This window comes from Sebastes fasciatus, chromosome 18 (genome assembly GCF_043250625.1).
Source record: "Sebastes fasciatus isolate fSebFas1 chromosome 18, fSebFas1.pri, whole genome shotgun sequence".
Classification (NCBI taxonomy): Eukaryota; Metazoa; Chordata; class Actinopteri; order Perciformes; family Sebastidae; genus Sebastes; species Sebastes fasciatus.
In genome coordinates, this window is record NC_133812.1 from 26,828,204 (window position 1) to 26,844,150 (window position 15,947).

At 40.5% G+C, this 15,947-nt stretch overlaps 1 protein-coding gene across 4 annotated transcripts; it reads right to left on the reverse strand.

The window, feature by feature from the left end:
* Positions 1–1,704: 1,704 nt before the first annotated feature.
* ccr6a (chemokine (C-C motif) receptor 6a) lies at positions 1,705–15,491 on the reverse strand. Of its 4 annotated transcripts, none has more exons than XM_074616373.1 (4): positions 13,332–15,490; positions 12,038–12,070; positions 2,378–3,554; positions 1,705–2,329 (listed from the first exon to the last, which is right to left on the reverse strand). In XM_074616373.1, exon 3 carries the CDS (start codon positions 3,543–3,545, stop codon positions 2,400–2,402), a length of 1,146 nt encoding a protein of 381 aa, XP_074472474.1. In that variant the 5' UTR covers positions 3,546–3,554; positions 12,038–12,070; positions 13,332–15,490; the 3' UTR covers positions 1,705–2,329; positions 2,378–2,399. The 4 variants fall into 4 exon arrangements, with proteins under 4 accessions (XP_074472474.1, XP_074472473.1, XP_074472472.1 ...); XM_074616372.1 differs by having other exon boundaries at positions 1,705–2,332; XM_074616371.1 differs by having other exon boundaries at positions 1,705–3,554.
* Between the last annotated feature and the right edge of the window lie 456 nt (positions 15,492–15,947).

The window sequence follows — 15,947 nt, forward strand, 5'->3', positions numbered from 1 at the left end:
ATATATGCAGCGTCTCAGCACTAAAAGGACCGTGGGGGTTTGGCGCTTGAGAAATAAAAGGAACGTGGGGCATTTGAGAACTAAAAGGAGCGTGGATGTTCGACATTTGGGAATTAAAGGAGCGTGGGTGTTCAACACTTGGGAACTAAAAGACCTTGGGGCATTTGGGAACTAAAAGAAGCTTGGGCTTTCTGCGTTTGGGAACTAAGAGAAGCTTGGGCTTTCTGCGTTTGGGAACTAAAAGGGCCGTGGGGCATTTGGGAACTGAAAGGACCTTGAGACATTTGGGAACTAAAAGGAGCGTGGGGCATTTGGGAACTAAAAGGACCTTGAGACATTTGGGAACTAAAAGGAGCGTGGGGCATTTGGGAACTAAAAGGACCTTGAGACATTTGGGAACTAAAAGGAGCGTGGGGCATTTGGGAACTAAAAGGAGCGTGGATGTTCGACATTTGGGAATTAAAGGAGCGTGGGTGTTCCACACTTGGGAACTAAAAGACCTTGGGGCATTTGGGAACTAAAAGAAGCTTGGGCTTTCTGCGTTTGGGAACTAAAAGGGCCGTTGGGCATTTGAGACCTGAAAGGACCTTGAGACATTTGGGAACTAAAAGGAACATGGGTGTTCGACACTTGGGGATCTTTACCTCCACACGTCGTAGTGGCTTCATGTCAGAGTTTCTAAATAAACACTGAACATTTCATCATAACAAGAACTGTGAAATCAAAAATAAACAGTTTCCTGACTGACAGCTGAAGAGTGAGACCTCTTCATTAAATCAACAATCTTTGTGGACGGCGTCATCTGGTGTTGAGACACAGAATTACAGTCATAGTAACAAATATCTATGATTATAATGTTGGTAAAGTTTAGAGAACAATCTAACTCTGTTTGACTGATTGCATTAAAACAAACATTTATTCAGTAATGTACAACGCGTGTGTCAGTCTACAGCAATATTAAATTCCTCAGTTTCAATGTTATCAAAAATAAACAGATCAAATATTACAGGAAGTTTAAACAAATAAAGAGCACAGGATGTTAGGTCAAAAAGAAAATAGTTTGAGTCATCACTTAACGTTATAAAATCTAAATTAAATTCAAATCTCTTCACACTCCTTCAGTAAAAAACATCTGATGGAGTTTAACCAGAGAAAAGATGCTGGAACTCCTTCTCAAGACGTTGTCCAGAAACCCAAAATAAAGTCTTGAAATTATTTTAACTATTTTAATTTTCCTATTTTATTTGATCACATATGTGTTTAAATACATTTCCTTAATTTTATTTTATTTTGAAGGTTGCTCTCGTTGCCAAGAATACACTGAAGAAGTCCGTTCTATGTTTCCTATTTTGTTGGCCTAATGGTGCGTTCATACCAAACGCAAAGCGGCGCGATTACATACAAAGTCAATGCAAAGAGGCGACAACGCGAATGACTTGAAATATTTCAACTCGAACGAGAAATTTGCGTGACCAAACTCTGTGTAGAAACCTCTGACCGTCTGTGGTAGAAACAACAACGTCGCTGCCGTATTTATGCCTAACTGACTTTATGTTGAGTGTTGATGGAGCAGCTGCACAGCCTGGCACTGGTCGAACCAAACTCCATTCAGAAAACAAGCATTTTAAAAGTTGTTTGCTTGTCGTCTTGGTAACAGACCTGACAAAGCATCAATTCAGACCTTTTTACAAATCAACATCATTATGTAGTTATTTCGGCATCATTTTGATCCGTTTATTGTAATTAAATCACAGCACAATCTGTTTATTTTGGGTTCATACCGCAGTAACGACGTGTGGCTTGCTAGATACAGTCAGTGAAATAGGGTCGATGTGAATACAGCTCGCCGCCGGGTGACGTTATGAAACTTGACACGACAGCGTTTGGTTTTCTGACACATCTAGGACTCCTACAAGACATACAACTGACCAGGAGTGGAAACTGTGAATCTCGTTGTATTTAATACAATGACAATAAAGCTTTCTATTCTACAAAGCAGCAACAGTGGTTATTTCTTCCATGGTCGATGGAGGGAATGGAGGAAAGAAAAGTTGTTGGTATCTACGGAAACAAGCTCCTTCTCCTCTCCGGCGCGTCTAGAGCGAATTAACACAAATGATACCGGCGGTCCAACTCGTAAAGCGAGTCATGTTTCCTTCTCAGGTTGTTTCATTTCAACAGTTTTAAAAGTCCTGAAGAGGATTTCACGATAAAAAAAGATTAAAGAAAAGAAAGACGAACATCGCTGGTGCAGCAGATTTCTCACATTTTAAATGATCTCAGATTTATCTTGTGATTGAGAACTACAGCTTGAAGCTCAGGTTTGGACCTCCTCCGGTTCAGCTCTTTGGGTTTAGAAAGGAAGTTTCTGGTCCACAGCTTGAACCCGCCGGGCCTCCTCAAATGGTGAAAGACGAGCCGTTTTCGCTGGATCCGTCCTGCGAGCGGCGGGTGGACACGTAGAACTCGGAGGTGACTCTGGAGAAGCGGCGCGGGGCGATGTACTTCTTCCCCAGACACCACAGGTCCTGGACGATCCTCCTGAAGTGGTTCCTGAACTTCACCCCGACGAAGGCGTACAGCACCGGATTCAGGCAGCAGTGCAGGTAGGCGATGGTCTGCGTCACCGTCTTGGCCGACCGCAGGAAGTCCGAGTCTTTGCACGACTGCAGCTCGAACATGTTGGCGGTGTCGTAGAGCAGCGTGACATTGTAGGGCAGGTGGCAGACGATGAACACCGCCACCACGGCCAGCACCACCCGCACCGCCTTGTGCCGCTGGAAGTTTCTGGCTTTCAGCAAGGTGAGGATGATGGCGCTGTAGCAGAAGATCATGACAAGCAGCGGCAGGAAGAAGCCCACGGCCAGCTGGATGCTGGGGACCGCCACCTTCGTCCTCCAGGCCGTGGTGTTGTCACTGAAGCTGAACTCGCAGACGTACCGCGACGGCTCTGAGGATTGGTTCATCTCATCCTCGTCCATGAAGACGTCCTTGGTGTGGGACGGCTCGTACCAGTTGTAGAAGTAGAAGGTGGGGACGGACAGCAGTATGGCGGAGGCCCAGACCACGACGCAGATGACGCGGCTGTATGACAGCGAGCGCAGTCTGAAGCTGCGGCGGGCCTGGACGATGGCGATGTAGCGGTCGGTGCTGATGCAGGCGAGCAGCAGCATGCCGCTGTACAGGTTCACGCTGTAGGAGCCGCGCAGCAGCTTGCACGCCACCGGCCCCATCGACCACGACGACAGCTCGTTGTAGACGATGAGAGGCAGCGACACCACGAACAGCAGGTCCGCGATGGCCACGTTCAGCAGGTAGACGTCCGTCATGGACTTGGTCCTCTTGTAGCAGGCATACGTGACGATCACCAGGCTGTTCCCCACAAAGCCCAGGATGAAGATGATGGAGTGGACGTACGGGCCGACCACCTGCTCAAGGCTGTGGTTGTTCTGGTGAGAACACGGTTCGACCAGGTCGTAGTCATAAGTATAGTTGTCAAGGTCATATTCTGACTGGTTGGACGTGTCGTACATGTCGTCCGACATCTTTTTCTCCTGTAAACACAACAGAACATCAGTCACATTGATTCGTCCGTATTTACTTCATGAGGTTTTGTGCAGGTATATAGGCAGCTTGTTTGGTCTCATGTAATGTGTGTTTTACATTTAATATGACGCTATAGCCAGCAGCTCGTTAGCTTAGCTTAGCATAAAGACTGGAAACAAGAGGAAACAGCTATACAACAAATAGTACGGCACATTTCCTCCTTCCGGCATTATGTTACCGGCTAGCGGCATTATGTTAACGGCTAGTGGCATTATGTTACCAGCTAGAGGCATCATGTTACCGGCTAGAGGCATCATGTTACCAGCTAGAGGCATCATGTTACCAGCTAGAGGCATCACGTTACCAGCTAGTGGCATCACGTTACCAGCTAGAGGCATCATGTTACCGGCTAGTGGCATCATGTTACCAGCTAGAGGCATCATGTTACCAGCTAGAGGCATCATGTTACCAGCTAGTGGCATCATGCTACCAGCTAGAGGCATCATGTTACCGGCTAGAGGCATCATGTTACCGGCTAGAGGCATCATGTTACCGGCTAGTGGCATCATGTTACCGGCTAGTGGCATCATGTTACCGGCTAGTGGCATCATGTTACCAGCTAGTGGCATCATGTTACCAGCTAGCGGCATCATGTTACCGGCTAGTGGCATCATGTTACCAGCTAGTGGCATCATGTTACCAGCTAGTGGCATCATGTTACCAGCTAGAGGCATCATGTTACTGGCTAGAGGCATCATGTTAATGGCTTAGCTAAAGCTAACGAAGTTGTTTTTGTCACGTAACTTCCGTACTTAAGTTACAGCACTTCTGGTGTTATTTAAACTCAAACTGCGATCTTTTCCTTGACGCTGGACATTTGTAGGAAAACGCACAAAAAATGAGGAGTAACTTTTGGTAACACAGCGTACGAACCGTTGTATGAGGATACGTTGAAGTGTTGGATCCAAACAAAAACTAATTTTAGAGGAAATCACAGCAACAGTTTCTTTTTTTTTTTAATTATAGAGTTAAAACTATAAAAGTTATAACGAGTTTATCAGAAGCATCAGTGACCCATTTCACAGCCTCCTGTTTTTCACTTTGACTTTCTCCAAGTTTCATTCAGTGTGATGTAAGAACCATGAAACTAAATGTGCGTTAGATATTGAAATGATATGAAAGTGGCACAAATGTCACAATGTTTGATTGTCTGGTTGGTTGTGCTGGTAAAAGGACCTGAAAGTGTTCCAGTTGTGGTTGAACGAGGTGGTGAACGTGTGAATGTGTTTGCTCTCAGGTGTCTGCAGTCTGCAGAAAACAGGTCAGTCGAGTCTGAAACACTGAGTGACCCACTTCATATGTAATGTGCGGTTTTCATCTCGTCTCGGCGGTTTCAGTTTAAATACCACCGATGTAGATGTTGCTGCTCGCTGCCGAATAACAGTTACTGTTGTTCACATCAGTGGAGAGACAAAGAAACACTAATAAAAACCCTCTTTAGAGAAGGTTTAAAAGTCTTTGTGTCATTGAGCTGAAACAACGGTCTGTTTAAAGTCGGTGAAATATGTGAAACTTATTTTAATGGCTTAGGTTGAAATCTACGATCGGTCCATCACACAAGTGATTTAATTAAAAAGTACATAAAATACATGTTCAGGTGAGATAGAAACCAATACGGGCTTATCTAAAAACCTTGCCTAAAAGAGAACAATTTAAAAAAATTTAAATAATAATAAATAAATAAATACATACATATATAAATATATATATATTTGTTTTTTAATTAATTAATTATTTTTTCTATTTAAGGTGATATATATATATATAAAAAAATAAACTATCAATTAACATGTATATCTTTTACATGACAATAATTTAATCATTTCCAGAAAATGTAATAAAACCCACAAATGCAAGAAATGTATTAATAAAAAATAATAACAATTGTAGTAATAATAATATTAATAGTAATAATAATAATTGTAATAATAATTAAAGCTGCAAGCAGCGTTGAACGGGCCCTCGCCCCTTTGCGCACGTCGGGGGTACCCGCTGCCGTGCATTTCCATGAAAGTCGGACACTGCACGCAACAGTTAGAGGGTATTTTCTGCGTGGAGCGCGTGGCACTGTAAATGACCTGTTGAGAACTTGTGAGGCATCCTTAAAAGGCACTTCTATGAGGGTGGGTGGCAGTATACAACCATTTCTTGTTGCCAGTAGGTGGCGCTATCACTATAACTCAATAATGGAACGTATATGTCTTCAGGCCGGGATTCTTATCCAGCTTGTGAAGTTTGGAGCAGATTGGAATATGTAGAGTCAAGTTACAACAGCCTCCTGTGTCATGTCGTATGCCTCGAATGGTTGAGGTTAGGTTAGGTCGTCTGGCAGCAAGTCTCACGAGAGTTTTTGCAGATCTCAGATCAAATTTCGCAATTTACAGGCTCCCTTCTAGTCGCTAGTCTGGAAGCGGAAAATCAGGGCTAAAGTCGAGTAGAGTGAACTCGCTATAACCAAACTGCCAGTCACTGGGCATTTTCATAATGTAATAATCACATTTAGTTCCAACTTGAAGGGACTGGAAGATCTTTACTCATTTGTTGTTTTTTGTTGTACATCTGAACACTTTGTTCAAACTCTGTATAAGCTGAACCTGTTTGTCCTCTGAACACCCACACAGGTGTTTTCAGTTATTCTGGCTGATTAGACCTCTGCTCAGGTTGAAGGTGGAATTCATGAGATCACAAATCTCCATCTACCAGGTGCAATGAAAGCTGACAGGAGACTCAGGAAGATGTCAATACATTACAGTGAGCAGAGATCTAATCAGCCAAATAAACTGAAAACACCTGTGTGGGTGTTCATAGCTTTTAACGCAGGGTGCAGAACCCTAGGATCCTCCTCCACTGTCACCTCTCTGTTGTCAGTGTCATACCTACACCCAGACTGAGGTGTAGGCATTTGTGGTGTAGAGACTACAGGTAAAAGAAATGCACTGCACTTTTTTTATTAGCATCTGGTGCCTGTAATTTCAGATTTTGTACTGTCATCACCTATAATCATGACTAAAAGGATATCAGTATGTCATTTGGTACCCCGTTACATTCATGAAGTCAAAACTGCAGCTACTGGTGACAAAGTTAAGAGCGAAAAACAACAACGTTACTGGGTGAGCGATCTAATCGACGTGAACGTCAGAGTTTGGGTGTGTCCCATTTTCACGCATGGGAAAAGATGCTGTAAAGACAAACTTATTGTCTGTGTTATTTATTGGTTTTGATGTGAATTATTCACACTCTACGGTGTTGACTCCATTAAGTCAGAAAGATTAGTGACATGGTTTGATTTGATTAAAACCTGATTCTATTGAGCAGGTTCCTCAGGCACGGCTCAACAATAAGGATTGCTCACATGCAAGTATAATGCCACATTGGGCTTGTAAATCTATCAACTTCCTGTTTCCTGTAGGGGGCGCTATGACTTTCACTCATAATTGAACGTATACGTCTTGATGCTGGGACTCTTATAAAACATGTCAAATTTGGGGAAGATTGGACAATGTATAGTCAATTTACAACAACTTCCTGTTTCCTGTAGGGGGCGCTATGACTTTCACTCATAATACCACATATATGTCTTCAGGCCTGGACTATTATCCAGCTTGTGAAGTTTGGAGCAGATTGGACTATGTAAAGTCAAGTTACAACAGCTTCCTGTGTCATGGCGAATCATGTAAATTCTCCACCACGCCACGTCAACACCGTTTCATGAAAACTCACGATTTGGGTAACTTTTCATCACAAAGGTCTCAAGACTGTACTGACCAAGTTTGAAGTTGATCGGGTTAAATCTCTAGGACTAGTTCGTAAAAGTATGCATAAAATACATAAATGACATGAAAAACACAAAATTCAATATGGCCGACTTCCGGGTGGGCGGAGCTAATGAAACCCGATGAGGAATATGTTTGAAATAATGAGTGGAATATGCATACCAAGTTTCATGAATATAAGAACAACTTTGACCAAACTACGGCCTAAAGTCAAGTTACAACAGCCTCCTGTGTCTTGGCGAAACATCAAAATTCAACGCGCCGCCACAAGAACGCCGTTTCACGAAAACACAAAAGCTTCGCAATTTAGCATCCTGAAGGTGTTGAGATTCGGTTGCTCGACTTTGAGATGGAGAAATACAGCTCCAGCTAAATAGTCAAGCGCTGCAGGATGAAGTTAGGAGACTGAGTGAAAGAATGAACAGTGCATCTCCAAGCCAAGTTTCAGCTCCACAGAGTGTGTTGCCTCCAGCTGTGAACAGGCTTCCAGAAGTGACAATAAGGAGAGAATTCAAGATCTGTGGTCAGATAGGGGAAAAGGGACAGAAGGACAGACTGTCATACACAAACCTGATGCATCAGATGGACAAAGGCCTGAGTAAAGGACACAGTGAGGCTGAAGTCATGGAGGCTGTGGTCAAGTCAATCAGTCCAGGTTTGAGTCTTCGTGATATGCTTGAGATAAAAAGTGACCTTACCCTCCCCCAGCTAAAGGTCATATTAAAGGGACACTTCAAAGAAGACAATTCTACACATCTATATCACAGACTAGGAAATATAACACAAGACAGTCGTGAGTCTCCTTAAAACTTCCTCTTTAGGGCAATTGAGTTAAAGGAAAGGCTGTTACTTGCTTCAAGAGAAGTAGAGCCAGATGAACAGTACAGTTCCGAGCTCATCCAGAAGAAATTCTTGAGGTCAGTTAGTACTGGGCTGTTAAGTGACCATATCAAGTTTCAGTTTAAGCCTTATCTCGATGATCAGAGGGTGACAGATGAAATACTCATCGACAGCATGAATGAAGCTGCTAGTGTTGAATCAGAAAGACAATCCAAGCAAAGGAAGAACACAAGCAGTAAAGTCCCAAAAGTAAATGAACTACAGACAGAACGGATCGACGAACCGTGCCCGTGTACGGTACGGAGCGTTCACACTAATCAATCGAACTGGATTTTGGGGACAAGTGGACTCGGATCCGGGTCCAGTTCCCTGATGTGAAAGCAGACTTATTTACATATAAAGACTGAAAGTGTTTCTAAAAATGAGCCGCAAACTGAACCAGTCCGACTGTAAACTGATCTCACCAGGAAATGGACACAATAATTAACAATGTGTGTGCGTGTAGGTGTGTAATTAGTGTCTAGGTGTGTGTTGTTGCGTGCCATTTTTGGTATGATGTTCTTCAGAACAGAACTGGTTGAACCATATTTACCAGAAACAAAAAAGACTTTCTGTTCCAGCACGTCATTCATGATTGTCATCACACCTCCACACATTCACTCAGCTGCTAAACTTCACATTAAATGAGGTATTTTCTGAATGTAGTTTGGTCTGATGCTTCCGTGTTGGCAGTCTGCTGAAACATCGTGGTTAACGTGAGACGCATTCCTGTCCTGATTGGACCAGTCCGACCACATTCCAGAACAGTTAACAATAAACCTTCAGACTGACGGAAACCACCTGGACCTGGACCTGGTCCAAGATCTGGTGCTGGAACTGGTCCAAGACCTGGTCCTGGACCTGAGTTTCCTTAAACATGTGATCAGTCTAACATATTAAAATATGACACATTTATGTTGGAAATGTGATGAATGGTGGTAATAATATTTTCAATTGATGATTTACATGTGATCTAATTTATTCTGGGTTTAGACTAGATTTAGTTGCCCCAAATTTCTCAGTTATGATGAGGGTCCAGTCCTGAGGACATGTACATGCAATTCATAGTTTTCAGACACGTGACACGCGCCGCTAACTGGAGGGCAAAACAATGGACCAAGATGGCGGCTCACAGTGAATTATCCGTAGCAGGGAAGCACAAGCCTGTCAACTTTCCATCTGTTCAAAGCCACGAATATTTAGATCATCTATCAACATCAGAAAAACAAAGATACGAGCACAAACTACAAAAAAGTGACAAAATGGCGTCTTCTCACATGACGTATGACATCACCGTTCGAGCGATCAAAAATTCCTTCACAATTTATCATCACAGTAGTTTGAGGGTTATACTACCCAAATTTCACGCGAATCCGATGAACTCTCTAGGAGGAGTTCGTAAAAGTATGCATAAGATACATAAATTACATGAAAAACATCAAATTCAATATGGCCGACTTCTGGGTGGGCGGAGCAAATGAAACCCGATGAGGAATATGTTTCAAATAATGAGTGGAATATGCATACCAGGTTTCATGAATATAGGAACAACTTTGACCAAACTATGGCCTAAAGTGAAGTTACAACAGCATCCTGTGTCTTGGCGAAACATCAAAATTCGCCACGCCGCCACAAGAACGCAGTTTCACGAAAACACAAAAGCTTCGCAATTTAGTATCATGAAGGTGTTGAGATTCTGCTGCCCGACTTTGAGATGGATCGCTTGTATCCTCTAAGAGGAGTATCACAAAGTTTCATACCTAAAAAGTGACAAAATGGCGTCTTCGCACATGACGTATGACATCACCATTCGAGCGATCAAAAATTCCTTCGCAATTTACCATCACAGTTGTGGGAGGGTTATACCACCCAAATTTGACGTGGATCCGATAAACTCTCTAGGAGGAGTTCGTAAAAGTATGCATAAAATACATGAAAAACGCACATATTCCAATATGGCCGACTTCCCGGTGTGCGGAGCTAATGAAACCCGATGAGGAATATGTCTGAAATAATGAGCAGGATGTGCCTACCAAATTTATATAGCTATAGAGCCGGCTAAACATGCTGAACCCAATAACTGTACATTTACATAAAGTTCACAGGTGTCCATCATTTTGCCAAGTTTCATGAGTTTTCGAGTACCTCAAGGTATGTTCAAAACCTAAAAGACATAAGGGGGCGCTAGAGAGCCAACATGCCACGCCCAAGCAAAATTTCACCACTAAATCAAAGTAATTACTAGTTTGGATGTGCATGTAAAGTTTCATGAGTTTTTGTGCATCCTAAAGTCTTCAAAGATGTGTTCGTAAATTTTAAAAAAACGCAGGAAGTCCAAGATCGCTGACTTCCTGTTGGCTGAAAAAATCTCAAAAATATTTAACACGAACTTCAAGACGTATGCAATGACATACTTGAATTTCATGAAGATCGAAGAAACTTTCCCTGAAAAACAGCCTACATTAGGGGGTGCTATCTCGCCCGCTGGCGACACCCGATCCGAATCACTACAGAACTTTGAATTTCGCGCCACTTCTGACGCATATTCCACTTTTGGTGAGTTTTTGGGGATGGAAAAGGCCACAAAAACGCGATATTCCAGCAGAAAAATAATAATCCTTAGAAAAACAATAGGTTTCCTTGCACTTTCGTGCCAGGACACCGTTGGGGTCCTGGCACTTTCGTGCTCGGGCCCTAATAATAATAGTAAACAGCTGAAAACACACGGTTATTATTTATTGTTTTAATGTAGTATTTTATAGCCAGATTCTCTTTCAAGAGGTAGAAAACCCATTTGGCACACTTTGGGTATCCAAGTGGCCAAACGGAGAGTCCACATGGTCTTATCCTGACTAAAACCTTTGTAGAATCTATGTGCTCTATGTGTTATTTATATCTGCTTTGGCACAGTTGTAGTCAACGAGTTGCTGAATGAATTCAGTGGCATCTCTGTGCATGGCATCTTTGCTATAATGGGGTTCACCACTGAAACATTTAAGGCCAGGCTGTCTGGAGCCGCAAAACATTTGAGCATTGTGATGAAGGTAACACAGTTTATAGTCTAAGTATATAGTATATAAGTCTGATGCAGTGAGGGCCAAAGAGACAATGTACTACGAGTATTAGGGCCACATTGGGGAAAAAAACATCTAAGATTTCCAGAATAAAGTCATAATATTACGAGAATAAAGTCATAACTTTCTCAGATCTCAGATTTATTTTTTTCCTCAATGTGGCCCTAATACTCCGTCGTACCGTCGTATCATAGACCTACAACAACGATGAATAAAAATGAAAATGTAAATAAAAAACAGTTATTCATTTACATTTTTATAAATCCAGAGGGAGCCGCTGGAGAGGAGCTGAAGATACGCAGGTTGCCGACCCCTGGGTTAAAGGGACAGTGAAACTATTTGTCCGACAGTTCCTCAAACGCCTCATTGTTCCTGCAGTGGACTTCTGCTGTCTTGACGTCAAAAATGGACGCTCCCTGACTTCCTGTATTTCAAATGTCAGCTGGAGTAAAACAAACAACAACACTTCTTCTTCTTCAGTTGTTATAGTTTCACATCCAGCTCTTCTTTTTTTATTTTAAATATAAAGTTTAATCTGCTCTCTAACGTCTGTTTAGAGTCACCTGTACAGGTATGTGTTCACCTGATGTTTGTTGTGTATTTAAGGACTTACTTTAAATCACAGGACTTCCTTATCTGTATTCCACACCTCACACCTGTACACAGTTTGAGCTGTATATACTTTATATAGAGGCCTTTACTCACCTCTACAGGGTCACCAGGTCAACGTGACGGGTCCTGAGATTATCAACGGGAGAGAAGAAGAAGAAAAATAAACTAAGTTCTGATAACAATGAAACTTTGATACTGAGATCAAAATGTTTGGAACGCCTGGTTTAATATTTAACCTTATGTTGTCATATAACTTTAATTACTGCAGCAACAGGAGAGGAAATAAAACCTGTTTGGACTCCAAAGATTTAAACCGCTGCGGTCGTTAAAGTTTAATTAAAATATTAATCTTTGTTTTCATTTCTACAGTTTTTGTGACGTGAAGTTTCTAAAACAACCCTTGTAAAAAAATAAGTATACTTCAAGTTTATTTTCAAGTATATTCCCAAGTATACTTTATGTAATAAGTATACTAATATCAATATACTTATAAGTGTACTACTTCAATACTTCTTGGGGACTAAATTGGCCCACTTTTTAGTTTATAAAAGTATACTTTTAAGTAAATGTAAGAGCATTGTGAGTACACAACTAGTTTACATCCAAGTTGTATTTTGTACTGTAACTATATTATGAACAATACTACAAGTGAACTTATAGGTATAATGTTAGTTTACTAGTTATATACCTGTAGCGTAAACAACTAGTTTAATACTTTTTACTGCATGTATACTTGTAAGTTTTCTCAAGTGAACTTATAGTACTTCGCCAAATATACTTTTCCGTATACTTTTCAGTATAAGCCAAGTATACTTGGACTTTTCTGTATACTTGCCAACAAGCACACTTAGAACTTTCTGTATACTTTTCAGTATAAGCCAGGTATACTGAAGTATAATTGTGTTAAGTTTAACTCTGATAGCTGCATAACAAGTAATCTGAAAGCATACTCTCTTATTTTAAGTTTAAAAGAAGTATACTAATATCACACTTGAATAAACTTCTCTTTTGTAAAGGAAGTCGTATTTAAGAGACAAACATGCGTTTCGAGGAATACATCATATTTTTAAAAGTTCACATCCTGTCTGATTTTCAAGATAAAACGACACCAAACCGACTCACTGATGTTATCGGACACGGCTGACGGATTACATCATCTGTTGCTATTTCAGATTAGATTTACGCCTCAAAACAAAACAGCTGATATGGAAGTATAAAAATCAACTGAGAATTAAACGTTAGATTTAAACAAAACTTACAGACTTTAAGAGGAACACAAAGAACGTAAAAGTGAAAGAGAGAGAGAAATGAGAAGTGGATTGAGAGACTGATGCAGACATACAAAAAAAAACTAGAAATCAAAGTAGAAATAAAAATCAGAACTCACCGGGTTGAAGTCTGGATCGTGCTGCTGGTTTCCCTCGCCGCTCCTTCAGGTGATGATGATGATGAAGATGGTGATGATGATGATGATGGTGGTGATGGTGGTGAGGCAGCTGCACCAGTTTGAACACACACTGAAAACACTGCTGATAAAAAGGGAAACATATGAAAGCTCTCATTCATGTCTTCCTCTTTCACCTCCACACCCTCCTCTCTCTCTGTTTCAGCTCATTACTCATTTCGTGTCACCCCTGAAACTGCTGTAATATATATGTATAAAGGCTCTGAAGATGATGTGTTCAAGTGCTGCTGCTATAATAGGAGCATAAATATACACGCATGAAAGTAAAGATAAGATCTGGTTGTCTTTCTATATGTTTGTGGTTTGCAATCTGTGAGAAAGTTTGCAAACAGGAACTGCTAAACACCAACTCAGCAAACGTTTAATGGTCAAAGTTTAACAAAAGTGTTAACAAATATTTGGGTGAAAGTAAAATGTTACCCACAATAATCAATTGTCTAAACTATAAGAAAATAAAAATGTATAACAAATAAAAAATGTTTTCTTTTTAAATACTAGACTTGTAGGAGACATTATGAAGAGATGGTGCATGATTATTTCATAAAACCTCCTATGAGTATGGAAGCCCATAGAGGACTTTATTAAAATGACAATGTAAACTTGAAAATTAAAGAATTTAATTCTACAATAAAATTGTAATTTTGCACATATATATGAGTTATTTGAGTAAAACATTTAAATTAAAACCAATTTTAAAATTTGATTTAACATTTGAATATTGTCCACTGTACAGTAGGTTAAGTCCTTGAAAATGAAATGTCAGTTTTCATTTTTTTTTTTTTTTAGATAATTGTGCATTTTCCTTTTGTCCTAAATATTGCTGACATAAATGGAAAATTGTTATCTGCAAATTTGCATATTAATTAGGGCTGTTAATTGATTGAAATAGTTAATCGCAAATTAATCATACATTTTTTTATCTGTTCAAAATGTTCCTTAAAGGGAGATTTGTCAAGTATTTAATACTCTTATCAACATGGGAGTGGACAAATATGCTGCTTTATGCAAATGTGTGTATATATCTATTATTGGAAATCAATTAACAACACAAAACAATGACAGATATTGTCCAGAAACCCTCACAGGTACTGCATTTAGCATAAAACAATATGCTCAAATCATAACATAGCAAACTGCAGCCCAACAGGCAACAACAGCTGTCAGTGTGTTGTGGAACATAAATTCCAGTTTAATGTTCGCTCTGATTGGAAAAACAAAATCAGAGAACCATTTAACAACTGCCCTTTATGTAATAAAACTCTTATTTTAGAACATAACGGTGACATAAAGTCGGGCAAAGTGGGTAATAAACTCGGTGATAGGATACAATAAAGTTAATGGATGTGTTAATGGGAGAGTAACCCTGTACTAGTGGAAAAAACCCAGACCCCAAAACATAATGGTGTCCAAGGTAGACTGGTAACGTAAAAGAAAAACAGGGCCTAGTTGTTGTAGACCCACAAGAGGGACCTCAGGGCATGTCTGTAAAGAGGAGACTCGTGGGTACCCATAGAACCCATCTGCAGGTCAGAGGTCATGGGACCCCTTTGAAAATGGCCATGACAGTTTTTCCTCGCCAAAATTTAACGCAGGTTTGGAGCGTCATTTTAACTTCCTTCATGACAAGCTAGTATGACATGGTTGGTACCGATGGATTCATCAGGTTCTCTAGTTTCATATGATACCAGTATCTTTACTCTAGCTTTAAAACTGAGCCCGCTACAACCCAAGAATTGCAAGTTGCATTAATGCGTTACTATCGCGTTAGCTTTGCCAGCCCTAATCGTGATATATATCGTTATTGAGTTATGAAAAGACCTCGAGTATATCGGGATAGAAGATCCTGGCCATGTCGCCCAGCCCTAACTTCAATCCAGATTTGTTGCCGTTTAGTCTTTCAAAAAATATATATATATTTTCACTATTTTCTCTCCTGCTCAACGAACAGAAAGAGAGGCAAGCACTGACGAGTTATATTGATATAAGAAAGTTTATTTAATAAAAAAATACTAATCTCGTAAAATTACAACTTTTTTTCTCGTAAAGTTATAACTTTATTCTCGTAATATTACAACCTTTTTTCTCGTAAAGTTATGACTTTATTTTCTCGTAAAGTTATGAGTTTATTCTCGTAAAGTTATGACTTTATTCTCGAAATCTCAGATTTTTCCCCCCCTCAATGTGGCCCTAACACTCCATCGTACAGCTCCAACCGTGTCGGATGGACTATTTTTATTAGTGGAAGCAATCAAATAATATTTATATCAATAAAATATATTTTTTAAATCAATATTTTGTGTCCGCTTCGCGTCGGGGTCCTTTATCGCCCTGTCGGGTTTCATTTCGTAATAACGACCGGCTCACTGAACATTATCCCGTACGTGTTTCACTGAGTGATGAAGAAGAGTTTTGGTGAAGACGGTGAGCGTTCTCTAACATGGTTCAAATATCCTCCAACACTAAAAACAAAGTGAAACTTTCATCAAACAAACATCCACCTTCTCCGTCAGTAGCAAAATAATTCTGCATAAAACAAAC

Bases quoted from the DNA above. Each gene is read 5' to 3' on its own strand.
- ccr6a (XM_074616374.1), bottom strand. From the start codon at position 3,545: ATGTCGGACGACATGTACGACACGTCCAACCAGTCAGAATATGACCTT.